The 18550-nt window shown below is 33.1% G+C and overlaps 4 protein-coding genes and 1 pseudogene across 4 annotated transcripts; 4 read left to right on the forward strand and 1 right to left on the reverse strand.

The window, feature by feature from the left end:
* The first annotated feature begins 250 nt into the window (after positions 1-250).
* On the forward strand, positions 251-2567 carry LOC125218906 (leucine-rich repeat protein 1-like). Its single transcript, XM_048120706.1, has 7 exons — positions 251-467; positions 570-702; positions 780-851; positions 1406-1549; positions 1624-1695; positions 1777-1848; positions 2330-2567. Exons 1-7 carry the CDS (start codon positions 395-397, stop codon positions 2394-2396), a joined length of 633 nt encoding a protein of 210 aa, XP_047976663.1. The 5' UTR covers positions 251-394; the 3' UTR covers positions 2397-2567.
* Positions 2568-4284: 1717 nt separating this feature from the next.
* On the forward strand, positions 4285-5644 carry LOC125219095 (PXMP2/4 family protein 4-like). Its single transcript, XM_048120963.1, has 4 exons — positions 4285-4691; positions 4777-5005; positions 5081-5205; positions 5286-5644. The coding sequence occupies exons 1-4, from the start codon at positions 4365-4367 to the stop codon at positions 5370-5372; spliced, it is 768 nt and encodes a 255-aa protein (XP_047976920.1). The 5' UTR covers positions 4285-4364; the 3' UTR covers positions 5373-5644.
* On the reverse strand, positions 5610-7028 carry LOC125219094. Its single transcript, XM_048120962.1, has one exon. It carries the CDS (start codon positions 6800-6802, stop codon positions 5831-5833), a length of 972 nt encoding a protein of 323 aa, XP_047976919.1. The 5' UTR covers positions 6803-7028; the 3' UTR covers positions 5610-5830.
* A 4222-nt stretch (positions 7029-11250) lies between these two features.
* LOC125224048 lies at positions 11251-13371 on the forward strand (annotated as a pseudogene).
* A 498-nt stretch (positions 13372-13869) lies between these two features.
* Positions 13870-15269, forward strand: LOC125220598. The gene is made up of 5 exons (XM_048122751.1): positions 13870-14041; positions 14689-14882; positions 14995-15005; positions 15061-15159; positions 15261-15269. Exons 1-5 carry the CDS (start codon positions 13980-13982, stop codon positions 15267-15269), a joined length of 375 nt encoding a protein of 124 aa, XP_047978708.1. The 5' UTR covers positions 13870-13979.
* The last annotated feature ends 3281 nt before the right edge of the window (positions 15270-18550 follow it).

Raw genomic sequence — 18550 nt, forward strand, 5'->3', positions numbered from 1 at the left:
GTGTTCGAGTCATCGAGTTCGAATCAATTCACAAGATAAAAGTGAACCATTATTATTGAACTAATTTAATTAATGATATACATGAATGAGAGTAGTTAACTTTATAATCTAATCTGGATGAGAAGGGGGGCCCACCATGACTGACTTGCTGTAGAGGTGAGACCAATGATGAAAGTGGAATCGGCGTCAGTGTCCAACTTCAATGTGGGACCCCACTCCACTCCACTCCTTCCTCGTCCTCGCCTCCCATCCAACCCAATCGTCTCATAGAAATGGAAATTCCCAATATCTCAAATTTTGAACCTTTCAACCAACCGACATTGGCTCCCTTGCCCCTGCAACTCCACTCTTCCTCTCCTTTTTCCATTCCCACCTTCTGATCTCTCTCTCTCTCATGGCTGCTTTTCACTGTTTCCTCTCTCTCATCCTCCTCTCCCTCTCTCCCGCGCTCTCCACCAACTCTGAAGGTAATCCAACTCCCTCCCCAATTCCAATTCTTTCGATTGAATTCATCAACAAAAGTCGTTGCTTTTCTTGATGGGCTTTCCTAATTCAGTTAAATTTCCCAGGAAACGCGCTTTATGCTTTGAGAAGCAGGCTTTCTGACCCCACAAACGTTCTTCAAAGCTGGGATCCAACTCTTGTCAATCCTTGCACCTGGTTTCATGTCACCTGCGATTCCGACAACCACGTTGTCCGCTTGTAAGATCTTCTGTTTTCAAGCTCCATTCTTATCCTATGATTAACGGTTTGTGATGAATCTAGTTTCTTGATTGTAGGGACTTGGGAAATTCCAAGATTTCTGGGAGTTTGGGACCTGAGCTAGGTCAACTCAAGCACCTGAAATATCTGTAATAATCTCAACCCTTTTAATTACTCTGTTCAATTATACTTTCATTCATCAAAGAGTTAGAGGCCAAAATTGGTCCTGAACATATGTCCATTTTATGATTTTGGTCCTGAACTTTATCTTTTGAATTTTTTTGTTCTGTACATTTCAAATCGGATCACAATTAGTCCTACACTAACAATTTCGTCAATTTTTAAACGGTTTTAACCCGATTTTTAAACGGTTTTAACCCGCATGGGACTGTTAAAACCATCAAAATCGGGTTAAAACCGTTTAAAAATTGACGAAATTGATAGTGTAGGACCAATTGTGATCCGATTTGAAATGTACAGGACCAAAAAATTCAAAAGATAAAGTTTAAGACCAAAATCATAAAATGGGCATATGTTCAGGACCAGTTTTGGCCTTTACTCTTCATCAAATTATAATGATATTCTTGTTTGTACTCAAGATCCTACTTTTAATGATTTTCTTGAAAACATCGAAGATTGTTTAGTTGTTATTGATTGTGTGTTGATACCATGATAAAGGGAGAAATTTTGACACTAATTGCAGTGAACTGTACAAAAACAACATAGTAGGGGAAATCCCCAAGGAGTTGGGAAATTTGGGAAATCTCATAAGCATGGACCTCTATGGGAATAAATTTGAAGGGGAGATACCAAAGTCCTTTGCTGACTTGAAGTCTCTCCGATTCTTGTGAGTATACCTTAAGTGTAGATTGTAGTGTAGATTAAAGAGTGTAGTTGTTTGATTTTCTTGTGAATTCGCAGACGGCTGAATGATAACAAGCTTACAGGATCAATACCGCGGGAACTCACCACTCTGTCTGACCTTAAAGTTTTGTGAGTACACCTTCTCGTGCCCTTTGATGATGAGAAATGACTTGGGTATTTGCCTTATGTTTGCTTCTTGACTGTTTGCAGTGATATCTCGAATAATGATATTTGCGGAACAATCCCGGTTGATGGCCCTTTTGGAAGTTTTCCAATGGAAAGGTACTAGATTCACCATTTCTTTTTTGTTGATAACTAGTAGGATTCTTGTTGATCCCTTCCGTATGAAGGGTAGTGCTCATGATTTGATACGCATACTTCCTTGTCGTATGATTAATTTAGAACGAACATTTAATGAATCCAATTCTTGCCATTGATAATACTAAAAAACAGGCTAATCAAACTGATTTTGAATCATAATCTACCATTTGGATCCTGTTGATGCAATCATATAGTAGGAACGAAAATAATTGTTGTTGTTGATACCATTTTCTCGATTGTCCTAACATGAATTGTAATATGTCATGATCCGGTTCTTGTTGCACATCTCGTTACATGTGTTCATCTAATAGAAGGTGCAATGAACTCTGCTTTCTAGAACACATGATTAATCCAATGCGTCTAATTGATAGAAATGGATTGAATTGATTCTGTTACATCTGCATTCGAAGTTATTTCTAAGTGAAATTTATGAAATTTGCAGCTTTGCTAACAACAGACTCAACGGCCCCGAGTTGAAAGGATTGGCGCCTTATGACTTCGGATGCTAAAGGTAGAGGCTCAAACATAAGTTTGTCTAAACCAAGGATGATTATAGGAGAAAAAAAAGTGGATGTTTTTTTAAGATAATGTTGCTGCTACACATGTATTGCCTATTGTAACATTTCTATAAGTTATGATTTATTCATCATGAAATAGATTAACAGAGTGCTGGTTGTAAATTTGCAAAATGCAATCAACATAAAAACCTCAGACAAATTATCGGTTTTTTGTGTGAATTTTGTTCAAAGGTCATATTCATCAAATTTTGATCATAAGAAAATTGTATTCCCAAAAAAATCAAACATGAAATTTAAAAAACACCCTAATAAAAAAAATTTCTCTCGATTTACATAAAAAATATTTTGAGTGTTCAGTCGCACATTGTTATACAAACTTTAATAAATTTGGCTATACACAGAGAGTATCAAATTTGTAACCAAAGAGAATACATTCATAATAAATTAGTAGTAAACCCAAAACCTGCAATTATTCAAGGAGCCGGTTCAAGAACCGGTGATTACAATTCTACAAAAATGGAATCGTAGGTGGCCCTATAGTTTTAGTTATTTTAATATAAGTAAATATGCGCAGTTAAAAGTGAAATTAAATTCTTACATTTGACTAAAATCAGACACCCCTTTATTAATCATTTTTATGGTTTGTTAATGAAATAACAACTCTATCATTTAACGTGTCAAATTTGAATACTCAGGTCAAAATATGGGCTTCCGCTTTCTAATTAACTAACTTACGTGTTAGTTTGGTACACGTGGCATAAGAGTGTGGGTTCTGGCTCCGTACACCGTTGTCTCACGGGAGTTATTTCATCCACGCGTCGCACCATATGAAAATTAAATTAATTTAACAAATTTGTAATAGTATACCCTCTCCAAATCTCCCTCTACAAAATATTATCCATATTTTTAAAAGAAAATTCACTAACTTTTCCCAACGTCTATATTTTATACTTTCCTCGTCCCACAAAAGATGTCACAGTTTCCTTTTTAATTTGTCCTATAAAAAATGTCACATTTCTCTTTTTTAGAAAATGTTTTCTATCACATGAATATAAAATTATATTTTACTCTCCATTTAACATACAAAACAAAACCTCTTAAAATCCAGTACCATCCCACATGTAATATTTTTTTTTGGGACGGAGAAAATAATATTTTTTAAAATCTACGTCAAATTAAAAATGAACAACATTTAATGGATGGAGTGAATATATTATTATAGGAAACTATTCTTTTCTTTTGTAGAGACAAAAAAATAAAAATAAAAAGCACTCCCACGAAAAACTAATCTTAATTTTTCATTTTGATTTCACTATTAATATTAATTAATTTAATATATCCTACGTAATCACATTAACGCTTTTTTAACTATATTTTACCAATTATAAACTGAAATGTGTATCTTTCATAAATGAGACCACCACTACTATTTATAGACTGAATACTAACAAATACTTATTGAATAGTTGGATTAACTAGAATTTCCATCTAAGCAACAACATGAAAATATGATTAATACTTCTTTCGTCATTAATACTTCCTTCGTTCCATTTTAAGTAAAATATTTTTAATTCAGCATAAAATTTTATAAAGTGGTGTTCTGTGAAGGTAGAGAATAAATTATGAAGGAAAAAAAAAAGAGTGTGATATTTCTATATATAAAAATGTGATATTACGATGAGACATTTTAAAAAAAATGCATCTATTATATTGAGGCGAAGGGAGTAATACATATTCTCTTGTCTCTGGCATATTATTTGTCATTAATTTTTATTTTGAAAATATAATTAAAATTCAAATCAGATCAACTGCTATTTCCCTGACTTGTATAAATACTCTCTTATGATTGTTGTTTGAGTTATTGTAAATTTGAGACCGGAGCGTGCACATCACACGCCTTCCTTCTTCTCCGTTCCAACACGTTTCCCGTTCTTTGCCATTGCTCCTTCGCCGGCGTCAATGGCCGCCTCATTATCCAAAATCACCATCCTCAGACTTCAATGCTCACACCACTCATCCAAAACTACACTAAACCACACAATCACCGATCATCCATCGCCGCCGCCGCTCAACGCCGCCAGCTGGCTCCATCGCCGCCCCGCACGCTTCCCCCGCTTCCAACACCATCACCGGAAACCTAACCACTCGGAGCCTCCAACTGCACCGTCTTCCCTCCAGCAACTCCGCCTGGTCCGCTGGTACCTCCAATCGATCAAATCACGCCCGATCGCCACCAAAAGCGCCACCGCCGCCCTCATCTACACCGCCGCCGATATCACCTCCCAGGTAACGCCCTAATTCTCACCCGATCGCTCAATTACACCTTCTGAAAACTGTAATTTCAAAATTCAAATCTCAAAATCGCGCGCAGACGATTGTGGGGGGAATCGAGCAACGGTATGAATTGGTGAGAACTCTGCGCATGGGCGGTTACGGCATGGTGATATTGGGGCCGTCGCTGCATTACTGGTACAATCTGATGTCGGCGGTTTTCCCGAAGCACGATGTGTTATCGACGCTGAAGAAGATCGGTTTGGGGCAGGCTGTGTACGGACCTGCCATGACTGTTGTCTTCTTCTCTGTGAACGCTGCTCTTCAAGGTAATTTCAGATTCAATTTCACCTGAGAAATTTCAAAATTGAGTGGGAAATTTCAAAATTGGGGATTTTTTGCAGGTGAAAATGCTGGGGAGATTGTTGCTAGATTGAGACGAGATTTGGTTCCTACGATGATGAATGGGGTAATGTATTGGCCGGTTTGCGACTTCGTCACCTTCAAATTCATCCCTGTTCATTTACAGGTTGGTGATTTGATTCATCATCTTCATTTTCCATAGCTTATAAACTGAAATTGACCTAGTTTTTCATCTATATATGGTAGCCATTGGTGGTCAACTCCTTCTCCTACCTATGGACTATTTACATGACTTACATGGCAAGCCTAAACAAAGCCAGCGGCGTACAATAGCCTGCAAATCACACATGGCCGATAGCGACAACCAATGATTTTAAGTCTTGTGCAAAAGTGATCGTGATAATGACAAAAGTGATCTAAAATTCCAATAGTGGAGGGTATTTTTTTTATTTATGATTGTAGACTTGTAATTGTAGGTAGTTGTATTTATGATTTGTTGTATTTAGTAATGTAACTACTTTTTTTTGGATATAAATTTGTAATGGTGAAATTGGTTCTAAATCTTGAATGAATAACAACAGCACAAATGGAGGCTTTTTTCATTATAAAAAATATATATACAAATTACAAGCAACAACTCCAAAAAAATTATATACTACAAACTCTAGTGACTAATGATCAATGCTGTTAGAACCTATCTGTATATGAAGCCAGTAACAAACATACTTTAGCTTTGCATCCTCATCAAACCTCACTCTTCTCTGCAACCACCATTTTCAAAACTGGAGTTTTTACTCCTTGGAGGCGTGGTGGCAGATCTTCTCGAGCTGGACGGGCCAATCCGGCCCGAGCAGACGAGGGTTTGATTCCATCGCAACCCGGAAATCCAGCACACTACTCACATTCTTAGATCTACCAGACATAGCTGCCTTGTTTGAAGCAATCGACACACATGGCTCGATTATTCGCTTCAAGAATACATTCAAGCTGTTGTTTATCACGTCTGCACATTCCAGAGAGATCCCGACTCCCTCCGATGCCAGCCTCTTCTGCAAACGTCTCCTTAAAGACACAGTATCAGGCAACTCCCCCCGATTTTCACAAGCCTCACCGTCCTTATAGCTACAACCAGCAGCCTCACGCGGACCAACTGAGACGCCAAAAGGAGCAGTGACATTGCTCCACCACCTCCCACCATCGGGGCTTTCAGCACATTGCTCAACCTCCTCCCCGTCTTCCACTGAAACGACATTGACTGGAGGTCTGCTGCAGAGGGATTGCAACTCTGTTCCACTCTGCTGTTCTTGAGTCCTCGTGACTGTCTCTTCACACGTGAGACTAGGGCTCCTACCCAGCGGGCCCAGAGGGCTTGGGCGATCCCTCAACTTGCGATCTCTGCTGACAGGAGATCTACATTTGCGAGGCGAGTGGGGGAAAGCATCACCATACAACGATTGCAGACTGTTCCTCTGGTAACCATTTGCAACCTTGACACTCATTCCTTCAATTTTTCGAGCTTTCTGAGGTGGGATCCTAGCTTGACACGCGTTTTGGGCAATGGATCGGATAAGCCTGTTGTGAAGACAAACGTTCTCCCTCCCAATCGTCTGCACGCAGCTCCTGTTAAACTCGACTTTGCTAAGCTTCAAACTTAAAAATCTCTTCAGCTGATCAAAGTACTTATCCGCTCTTTCGTGTCCAATCTTCTGATAGATAACATCTTTCAGCTCGAGCGTGTCCACACGAGTAAAACTCGCCACCATTTTCAGTTCAAACTGTACAGAAACAACAGATCGCCATCACTATCACACAACAAAACAGTAGCAAAATCATAGCCAAAAAACCCCCATTTTCCAGACATTGCATCTCACACGAAAAAAATCATACCAGAAAACGAACCAATATGATCAATTTCCACAGTTTTAAAATGCTAATATAATCAACCGACATATGGATCAGCTCAATCAAAGTCATGTAAAGCTATCAAATCAAGATCAAATTTTTTGTCACTCCTAACAGAATCGTGTACTACTGCTTTTCCCGTGGAATTTGGCCGTGTTTGTTATGACATTTAGCTACAAAGTCAAAAAAATCGAAAATTTTCAACTCAGTGGCGCTAAAGTTTTGGTACAACATATTTTCATGATACTCCCGATGAATTTAATTAACCAATTATTTTCCTATGCTTTTCATCTTTTTTTTTTCCCAAAATCATTGGGAGCAACTACATAAAATACATTTTAGTATCAATTATATCCATGGAATTTGGGGGGAATTGAAATTAACTTTTAATTTAAAATCTATAATTTGATATTATCCCGGTTTTAAATTAACCCCATTAAAACTCTCAATTATATAAGTCAAAATAAATATTACTTAAAGTAGTTGTGTAATTTGACACCTCCCAAATACTTAGCACAACCCCGTTTGAAAAGGATTATAGCGGCACAATCATGATTTTGAACACAACACTTTCATACAAAAATCTCAAAGTATATAAAAAAAGCGATATACTATCTATAAAAAACTAACAAATTATTGTACAATGTCAATATTAACTCGTGATTTATCAAACAAATATTAAAATTTATATTAATACAATTTGATGGAGTAAAATTTTTTTTTTCATTTCTAGAAACTATTCACCAATTTTCATATTTTTTATTTTTTCTCCTTTTTTTTTATTTATTTAATTTCAATATTAATTCAACTTTTTTTAAACACATACTTTATAAATTTTATTTAAAATTTTTTATAGAAATCGTGTCTAAAAAGTGGACCAACAAAGTACTTTTTTTAGAACTCTTAGGGATTCACATTAATCTAATGAAAATCAGCTTCAACCCGTGTTTTTATTTAAGCAAAAACACATATAATAAAGTCCCATTTCACCAAAACCCACCCTAATAAAGCATATCGGATTCAAAGTCGTTGATCAACAACAACTTCAAGAATTATGTCCGGGTGTTGGCACTTTTACCCGCTCATATAGGGAACATTAAGATTTCATATATGATGTTTTACTAAATTCTGTACTCAAAAATTTTTTTGAAAATTTGAATTGTCATTGATCTGAACTATGAAAAAATTTAAACTTGAATTTAAAAATATATAAATAACTAAAAATTAAATACCTAAAACAAATCTAAGAATACCAAATACCATTAGAAATTATAATTGTTTACAAGGTTTTATATTTGTTAGTTTATAATTATAATACAATTTTAGTATATCTATAATATATAAATATATTTTGAATTTAAATTTTTTAGCTTTAAAAAAATCCTTTTTACATGAAAATTAAAAAAAAAACAATCAGATCCAACCAAAAAAATTAAAAAAAACAACCAATATTGTGCATTAGCAATGGAAAATCGACGCCTTTAAAAAAAAAACTATTTTCATTTTATTTTATCCCCTTTAAAAATTAAAAAAATTTATTATTTAAGAAAATTTTTCTCCTAACGAGGGGATTCCCAAATATGCTTAATCATTTTTTATTTTTATTTATATGATCTTTCCAAATTTTTAAATAAACATATGTGTCGTTTTAAAAGTTAGCCCCCAAAATTAGGAAAAAGGGGACAACTCTTTTTCGAAATTCATTGGGGGGGGAGAATTAGAAAAAAAGAGAACAAAGTAGAAATGATAAAAAGATTTAATGAGATTATTTAATTACTCCATAAAATAATGTATTTAATTTAAAAAAAAATGTACTAAACGAAGATTCTTGATTGGGATATCTAAATTCCCATTGAATTTTGTTTTAATCTAAAAAACCAAAACCCCAAATACCCCGCTAAGACCATCTCCAACAAGATCAAAATTAAAAATAGTAATACCTCCAACAAGACCAAAAATAATCCCATTAGGCCAATTTTCCCCGGGTTTCGGGAAAAAAACCCATTCCTTAAATTTTAAATTTTTGTTTTTTTTCTTAATCAAATGAAAAATAATCAATCCAAAAAAGGGTCGAAACTTTCCGGGTTCTAATCCTAACTTTTTTTATTCTTTTTCCCAATTTTAGGGTTCTTAATATTTATGCAAATAAGAGTATTATTATTATTATTATTATTAAATTACAATAATTTAAAATTATAAATCATACTTAATTTCACTATAATAAATAACTATAATTAAATTAATCAAAATTATAATTATATTTTATAATAATTCATAATAGTAATTAATAATAATTAAAATATAATCATATACTATAAATTATATAATAAATAATTATTATATTTTATAACTTAATAATTAATCAATAAAGTCATAGTGTAATTTTAATTTATAAAATTAATTCAATTACAATATCTGTAAATATACTACATAATTATAGTATAATAATTATTATATTTATTATTGTAATAAATGAGTATAATACTCATGTAATTATAATTATAATTATATTAGCATATATTATGATGGATAATCCATATTTAAACTATTCATCGTAATAATAAATATAATAATATATTATTATTATTATTTATAATTAAAAATTTATTAAAAATTTTTACAATATTGTTTATTTTATAAATAAAAAAATGATAAGTATATTTTTAGTTTGGTGTTTAAATTAAATATAAATTCAAAATTTTGATATTGTCCAAACATAGGAAAGTAAAGTTATTAGAATCATATTCCGGATTATTTTTAGAATCATTTTCTTCAAACTTTCTTTCCAACAAACATATAGGTTTTTGAAGAAAAATACCTATCTTTAGGTTTGACTAAAAGTATACTAAAAAAAATTTTCAGATTTTGATTTATTACATTCAAGTCCAAATCATTTTATATTTATCTAACACAAAAAAGAATAGGGAAGAAAGAGGGAAGGGAGAGAAGTAAAAATACACAGAAATAAAAACTTACCGGCACTGTTCCAGCGGCTGAAGAAGAAGATAGAAAAAAAAACCCAATTTTATTCTATTAATATTTAGTTGATAATTAATTAGTGGGCTGGCCCATATTAGTATATACACATGTTATTTATTAGTTAAAAAGCTACACACGTTTTTTTTCTAAATTAACAAATAGAAATATTATGCCTATTAATATTGATTAGTTATGCTTTATTAAATTTCTACATAATTTGATAGCTTTTAAATTTTATATTAAGAATTGATTTATTTTAGTTTAAAAAATTGACAAAAAAAAATTTAATTTTAAGCTAATATTATGCCTAATGCATAATATCAAACTATATACGTTATCAAGTACTATAACAAACAACGGTTAAACATTAATAATTAAAACGATACCTAATGTATATACTAGTGGTATCTTTAAATAAAGTTTAATTTTGAATTTTAGTTAACCTATTTATACCTTTTGATAACTTTTGTAGTACTAGTATTTTTATTGTATTCAAGTTTATATTAATTAATAAATCTTATTATATTATTTAATTTAATTTAAGTTATTGATAAGTGTCATTAGGTTAGTGTTTAATTTAGATAAAACATATAGGTATGATTGGAAAGTATAAAATGTTAGTGGGTGAGAAATATTCTTTTGGGTTTGAATTTAATGTAAATGTTTGGGAGCAAAATCAATATTTAGTGTAAAATTTACACTAAAATGGTTTAGTTTAGTCGGATTTGGAGACGCTCTAAGACCATCTCCAATAATACACCAAAACTCATTTTTAGTGTAGATAATTTCTCTAATTATACACCAAACTCAAATCCATTTTTGGTTTTGATTGAATAACACCAAATATGATGTTTACTCCAAAATTTTGTTAGACAAAATACTAAAAAATGGTGTAAACCAAATATGGTGAATTGGTTGGAGTAAACTACTTTTTCATAGACGTATCCGAGAATGATTAGTTTTGTAAATTGGTTTGGATTTTCATCCCAAACCATTTGCACCAAACCCTAAACCCTAACCCTAAATCCAAACCCAAACCCAAACCCAAACCCAAACCCATATTTCGTTGGTCACATCAATAATTTACTCCAACCATTTACACCAAATAAATTCAAAGAATATTCCATATTCACCAACTTTTAGTAATTTTTCAATCTTACCTGCATATTAATTTTAATTACACATTAACCCCACCAGACTGTGTAAATAATTTTCCAAATTTAATTAAATAATCTAAAGCGCCGTATTTAACTGATTTAAATATAAATTAAACTATTAAAAGAAATTCTAAACTAAATCGCGTTCGTTTCTCTGCATTCGGTCTTCTCCCCATTCTGCTTCTCTATCTTCTTTCTCCAGTTTTGCAGACAACAAGTTTTCCATAAATCAGGTACACATTTTCTTGCTCAATCCGAAAATACACAAAGCAAGATGGATTTTATTGTAATTTTCTGAAATTCAAAAAGCAATTAGCGTTTGCTACAGTTTTACACCAGAGATGGGGTGTTCCTGCTCAAAACGCAAAAAAATTACAATTTGGGATGAGTTTTGGAGTATAGTTGGAGCTCATTTTAACTGCAAGAATGGGATATGGAGTATGATTAATAGAAAATTTGCAATCTTTAACGCTGTGCATTCCATTCGATAGCTATGTCGGAAAATCCGGTACAACTTCTGTTAAAAGGAATAGACAGAGTTTCGGAGTGCATTCAGACGAATCTCTCTCGCTTCTTCCCGCGCACAGATGATCCTTCATCCTCGCAACCCAGAAACAAGACCCTCTTTTAACGCTGTCCACGCCAAATCACACTCGCCAACCCGCCGAAATTCTCATCAAGGTCTCGCCTTTTCACTATTTCCAAGCATCTTCGTTCAACTAGTTTCGAACTTCGCATTGCAGTCCACCTGTTCGGTGAAAGTACTGAATGAAATTCATTTTGTTTTGTTTGGTGTAAATGGGACCTTTTTTCAGCAACTATAAGTTATGGTGTAGAGTCACGAATCTCGATAGATTACCATAATCCATGTTTTTTTTACAAGAACATGATGAATTCCACCTGGTGTGTTGTTACTTTTCTTGTATGCTGATTGGATTGAACAAGAATGATTTTTTGTATGCTTTTGAACAGGGAAAAGCATCAGGCCCAACAACTAAAGAAGAACTTGGAAGAGCTACATGGACGTTTCTCCACACTCTAGCAGCTCAGGTTCTTTCCACCCTTTCAATTTCTGTTGTTGAACAAGGTTTCCTTTTCAGCATTTCTTGGGGAAGGCTGCACCTTTGTTGTCTATTACTTGATTTATCCCTTACGTTTTCAGTACCCGGATAAGCCGCCAGGCAACAGAAGAAAGATGTCAAAGAACTGGTATGTTTTTTCAAGTCTTAGCAAGGATTGGTGTAGAGCCTATGTTCGTTTGTGCCTTGTTTATTTTCAACTGTGTTGATTCGTCAATAAGCTTTGTCCCTTTGATGAAATGTCAAGCAATATTGTTGTCTTGAACATATTTTTTCAGAGCTTAAAACTTGTTGTGTTCTTAATTCGATATCTCATTTTGAGATGTTTCAAGAGTGATATGAATCCATTCACTACTTCCCGTAGATCATGTTGCTCTCCTTTTCTTATGCAGATGGAGATATTATCTCGCATGTATCCTTGTAAGGAATGTGCAGATCACTTTAAAGAAGTTATAAGGTGCATACTTGCTCTCTTTCTCTCTCATTTTGACATATTGTATTATGTAGACCAAGGGAAAATTTTTGAGTTTTGGCATATGTTTAGCGACATTTGCTACCTACATGGGAAATTAGCCATTGCATCGTATCTCCTAAACCACTCACCTCTGTCACGATCTCCATTTTCTACGCTGCTAAAACATATAGTAGTTGTGTACGCGGCTTTGCTGTCTCTAAGTTTATGCCAGATAGACATATTCTGCAAATTGTAATTACAAGCAATTCAACTCTTGCTAGTGTCTTCTGTTTCTAGCAGATGAGTTTCTGTTTTGACTAATCGCGCTCCAAATACGGATATTAGAAATAATGTTTCTATACATCTTATGCAGAACGAACCCTGTAATGGCTGGATCGCATGATGAGTTCTCCCAATGGTTATGCTATGCGCATAACGTTGTTAATAGAAGGTAAGCCATCTATGTATCCCATCTTGCCTTTTGTGACCTTTGGCATAGTTTTGTGAACAAAGTTCTTGACTCCGGTGCAGCCTAGGCAAGGTTGTGTTTCCATGTGAACGAGTTGATGCTCGGTGGGGGAAGCTAGAATGCGAGCAGCGCGCATGTGACCTGCAAGGGATCATCATGGATTTCAGCAATGGAGCAAAATGAAGATTGAGTGTGATAAATATTGCTACTGAATTTTGTAGCCTTAAATCAATGAAGAGTAACTGTGTCACTATTGTTGGTGCAAGCTATTCATTGATATTATTATTGTTTATTGTCGATCAAAGAAATGCAAAATTATCAATCCTTTTCTACATAAATCGATCTAAGGGGACATAGCAAACATAATCAAAAGTAAATTTGGAAGTCATCAACATCTTAAAAGTACATGAAAAAAAAAAATACATAAAAGATACTCCATTCGTCCCTGATTAAGAGTTACACTTTGACCGGGCATGAGTTTTAAGAAATGTAAAAAAAAGTTAGTTGAAAAAGTTAGTGTAATGTGAGACCAATTTTTTTATATTGGTTTTATAATAAAACGTGAGTGAATTGAGTTATCATTTATAGTCATAATGAAGTGTGACTCTTAATTGAGGACGGACCGAAATGGAAAAGTGTGACACTTAATCGGGGATGGAGGGAGTAGTATTTTTCTACACAATCCACACCTGGGTTTGAATTTATAGAAATAAAAGCCCTGAGCCAGGCCAGGGCCCAAGCTATATGGTTGGAGGTGGGCCGGCCCATATATGCCCCCAATCTCGTTATTTCGAAATCAACATTAGGGTTTTAGTTTGCAGGATTATAAATTCATCCGACTCTTTCCATTGTAACACAGATTCATTAGCCTAATTCTTGCCGAGAGAGAGAGAGAGGAAGATGGGGCACTCTAACATCTGGAATTCTCACCCAAAAACCTATGGCCCTGGATCCCGCACATGGTACCGGCATAATTTCCTATTTCTATATGTTTTTTTTTGTTTAATTATGCTTTAATTTCTTTTTGTTTTTGTTGGTTTGCTCTTGTAATCGGGGAAATTTATTGGGGATGCAATTCTTCGATTTTGTTTTATTTGAAGACGAAACGTAGCTAGCTTTATATATTGAGTTGTGCACCAAATTATTCATGACTAGGAATAGTTTTTATGATAATTGCTGTATCTCTACGAATGTTGTTTGATTTATACTGATTGAAGATGGAGAAATAAAATATGAATTTGTTAGAAATTTTGACATGAACAATGTATAAAATCCCAAAATGTTTTCCAACATTATTCTGATGTGGTAAAAATGCTGCAATTGTGCAGCATACTTTCTCAAATGCAATGGGATTTATTTGCAGACTTGAACAATTTTGCTCATCTCTGGCACGAGATTCTCAACTCATGAGTCTTATTTGTGGTTTTGTTTTGGCATTGAGCAGTCACCATTAGAAAGCAAGAATTCCTCTGTAGTTGTTGCTCCGTTTAGACGTTATGTGGAATGGTTTTTACTTCATAGTAGTATTACTTTTCTGTTTGGTGCAATTTCTTTTTACATAGTAATTATGCACAAGGTTTGAGTGACATGTTTTTTAAAATTGATGCAGCCCTAGAGATGCTTTTAGCTTGCAAGTTACAACCTGGCAATATGCCTCTTTAAATGTACACTTCATTGGAGAAAAAAATATCCCCCTAAACTCAACTCAACTTATTTTATATCCCAGAGCTGACTATCTCTGGTGGTTTCTACTACTGATTTTGTTGAGTGAGCCTTTGGAAGTGAATGTAGTCCTTTTTTTTGGTTTCAGCAAAATCTGTAGGAAAAAACTTCTATCTCCCTTGCAATACAATCAGTGAGAAGTGATAGTTGTTTTGTTATGAATAAACGTGATGGTTCTTATGAGTGCACATAGAGGGAGAGACCGCAAGTGAATGCACCTCAAATTTGTGTTGAACTACTATAATTTATTTTTTGACAGCCGTGTTTCGGGAACCCTCATGGAATTATTAGGAAGTATGGTTTGATGTGCTGCAGGCAATGCTTCCGCAGCAATGCTAAGGAAATTGGCTTTATTAAGGTACTTGTTGTATTTGCAGCGCTTGGCTTCCTTTTTATCTCTTTGATTCTCTGTTTAAGATGATGACACTTGATGCTCATCTGTCTTCGTTCCTTTTGCAGTATCGCTAGACTGTTCCGGCATGGACTTTGCAGAGGGTCGTTTTGATTTATTTAGTGGTAGCCATTTATTCAAGAATGGATGACTGTTATAAACCATGTTTAAACTCTTATTAGATGGTAAACCATGAGATTTTTTGTTTTATTGGACCCTCTTTTTTTTCGCAAAAAACTTGTGTGCTTCTTTATAATTTGACAATATTTTTGCTTTTAATTTTATTAGTGGAAAGCACAATATATACTCCACATTCTTGAAAATTGAATATATACAGTAAAATTGGATTGGGTAGGTTTCTATGTTCTGGGCTGTGGAAGGCATTTTTATTCTTTCAATTAAGTCTGTTTCGTTCGTAAAATGACTAGATTGTAGCACTTTGCACCCAACTACTTAAAACAAATAACATGCACCACTAATTTATTGACAAATGAAAGTAAAAAAGATCTTACATGCCACATAAATTTAACTTCAATACACTAAACTAACGGTGCTCCAATAATCAATTTGTGAAAGGTAGCATAATCCTAGACCTAGTATTAGATATGGAATGGCCATATAATAGTATAAAAATCATAAATTTGATACGCCCATATTTATCTTATAATATCCTAGAATTGGCGTGAATATGTAAATTAATTTCATAATATAATAATAACGTTTTGCCCACAAAAAAGTAATCATACTATTACATAACTTTCACGTTATAATTGTTTGATAGTAGTACTATTTTAGGATTTGATGGGTAAAAATATTTGTCTTTGTTTTATATTCATATATACAAAAATTTTGTAGAAATAAAATTTAAGACTAGAAAATTTGGAGATGAAAAATTTGGAGATGATTTCTTATCTGTATTGTATGATATGATAAGACCGAATGAAATGCAATACACATAATAATTTTATATTATAAGAGAGATATTGGAGTATCGAATTCTAGGATATAGCCATTCCATATCTAATACTAGGATTATGCTACCTCCATAAATTAATTAATGGAGCCGTTTGTATAATGTATTGAAGTTAGATTTATGTGGCATGTGAGACTTTTTTTACTTTTGTTTCTCAATAAATTAGTAGTGAGGTATACCATATCATCATGCTATTTGGTATGAAATGACCATGAAATTTTTACTGAAGATCTTGATCCTAAAACCTACTGACAAATTCATTATTTTTTCCAAGGATGCCAACTTTATTCATATCGAACCATCAACTTTCAACCTGGGTTGTTATCCTAGATCTTTATTACTATGAACTTGTCCCAGTTATATACTCCTATGAGTTATTGCATTTATTGAATAAATACACCTAGCACTCATCCTATATGGTTATTCTTCATTATCACCAATTAATATGAATGCATCGTGAATTTACATAATCAAATGGTTTATATTCTTAAAGTTATGTATAGTTGTTTTAATTTCCAACAATAGATGACACACTTGGATAATGACATGAGATTTGTTGTTTTTTTTTTATGTTAAGTGGAGAGAGAAAATAGTATATTTCCATTAATGTGAGAGATGGCATTTATATCTAAACAAAATGTAACATGAGACAAACTAAAAGGAAAAGGGTGACATTTATTATGGAATGGAGGAAGTAAAATATAAGGTTATTGAATCAATAGGGTTCAGGGTTTAACCGATGACTCTAGCTCAATCCCATTTTATTTTATGGTGGGCCGATCGTGGCCCAATCTGATCCGATTTATTTGAAAATTCTAATATTATATTCTCTCCGTTCCACTCTAAGTGAACCATTTTCCTTTTTGGATGTTCCACTCTAAATAATTCATTTCTAATTATGAAAATATCACCCTCTCTACTTTTTCGTTATCTCTTACTTTATTCTCTCTACTTTACTAACAAAATAACACTACATAAAATTCCATGCCAAATTACATCCGCGACATCCGCCCACTTAGAATGGGACAAATAATACAACTTTTATAGGAATATTGATCTCTAAAATTATAAACTTTAGCTGAAATTTAATATTTCACACTAACTTTAAATTTTTAAGTACTACTATGTATTATAGTACACTTTACGTAACACAATTTTCTTGAGGCTACTTACTGAATCTTTATGTGTGAAAATTGTATTGCACACAATACTTTTTTAAGAAAAGTTAAAGATACCTGTGATAGTGACTTGGCATGATATATTCATTCGTTTGAACATAAATCTTACTTCAAAAGTGAGATTCCATACCCTCTTTCGCGGAAATCTAATTAAAGGAAAACTTAATAAAAAAGTTGATAGCTTGAAAACAATGAAGTGCCACCATTTTCAATCATTTATACTCCATAAACATAATCGGCCAAACATTCCTTAAAGAAAAATACTGTACAAATAATGCAAAAAAGGGGCAGTAGTTTGAGTGGTTACGACACACAATTTTCTTGAATTATAAATCACTTTGAGTCATTGATTTCTAATCAATCACAATTTAACTATCACATTTAATTTAGCAAGTGTTACTTAAGTCAAATGCCATCGAATTTTCCAACTACCAAACTTTTAAGATATTGACCCATCAAGGAAGTGCATGCATGTGTAGTGTAAAATTTATGAATCAATTTTCATTTGTTAAAGTACATATATATACTACGTATTCGTCTATATATATGTTTTCAATTTGAAATTAAGACAAACCGTCAAATATTTCACAAAATATATTATAAAAGTCCATTCCACACTTATCAAAAATAGAATTATAAATAACGAAATTTGACATATTTTTTATTTATTTTGCAATGGAGGGGGTTTGGAAATACATATGCTACGTGTATGAGCTCTATAACACATGTATATATACGATGTATATATATGTGTTTACATAATTGTTGATTGGAAAGGAATGAAATCTAAACTAATTGCATATTGTTGGCAAGTCGTTGGTCTAGAAATTAGTTAGATAGAGAAGTTATGATGAATCTATATATAGAGATACTATTTTATTTTGCCATGTGATGAATCTCTTGCTTAATGTGTTATATACATTTACAATATGACTAAACTTAGCATCAACATTTGGAAATAATCTTCCACTAGTTCGCATTTCGTCCAATTAGATAATTTCACTTCATTTCTTAGTGCTAGTCAAACTTATTTACTAATATACTCTTATATTTAATTTTATATTTAATTCTTTGGTATTAATTGATCGACAAAATAAATGTAGATAAATTAAGGAGTTTGCGTATATATAGTTTTTCTTTTTCAATGTGACACATTAAATGTGGTTGGTATATATTCAAGTATACAACTCATTATCAAAATAATAAA

Source organism: Salvia hispanica, chromosome 4 (genome assembly GCF_023119035.1).
Source record: "Salvia hispanica cultivar TCC Black 2014 chromosome 4, UniMelb_Shisp_WGS_1.0, whole genome shotgun sequence".
Classification (NCBI taxonomy): domain Eukaryota; kingdom Viridiplantae; phylum Streptophyta; class Magnoliopsida; order Lamiales; family Lamiaceae; genus Salvia; species Salvia hispanica.

What these genes read in the sequence shown, in the direction of transcription:
- LOC125218906 (XM_048120706.1), top strand. Translation starts at nt 395, where the DNA reads ATGGCTGCTTTTCACTGTTTCCTCTCTCTCATCCTCCTCTCCCTCTCT. An exon ending in GCTCTCCACCAACTCTGAAG is followed by an intron (nt 468 to 569) that starts GTAATCCAACTC and finishes TAAATTTCCCAG; the next exon opens with GAAACGCGCTTTATGCTTTG. An exon ending in CTCAAGCACCTGAAATATCT is followed by an intron (nt 852 to 1,405) that starts GTAATAATCTCA and finishes CACTAATTGCAG; the next exon opens with TGAACTGTACAAAAACAACA.
- LOC125220598 (XM_048122751.1), top strand. Translation starts at nt 13,980, where the DNA reads ATGGGGCACTCTAACATCTGGAATTCTCACCCAAAAACCTATGGCCCT. An exon ending in GGCCCTGGATCCCGCACATG is followed by an intron (nt 14,042 to 14,688) that starts GTACCGGCATAA and finishes AAATTGATGCAG; the next exon opens with CCCTAGAGATGCTTTTAGCT.
- LOC125219094 (XM_048120962.1), bottom strand. Translation starts at nt 6,802, where the DNA reads ATGGTGGCGAGTTTTACTCGTGTGGACACGCTCGAGCTGAAAGATGTT.
- LOC125219095 (XM_048120963.1), top strand. Translation starts at nt 4,365, where the DNA reads ATGGCCGCCTCATTATCCAAAATCACCATCCTCAGACTTCAATGCTCA. An exon ending in CCGCCGATATCACCTCCCAG is followed by an intron (nt 4,692 to 4,776) that starts GTAACGCCCTAA and finishes AATCGCGCGCAG; the next exon opens with ACGATTGTGGGGGGAATCGA. An exon ending in TGTGAACGCTGCTCTTCAAG is followed by an intron (nt 5,006 to 5,080) that starts GTAATTTCAGAT and finishes GATTTTTTGCAG; the next exon opens with GTGAAAATGCTGGGGAGATT.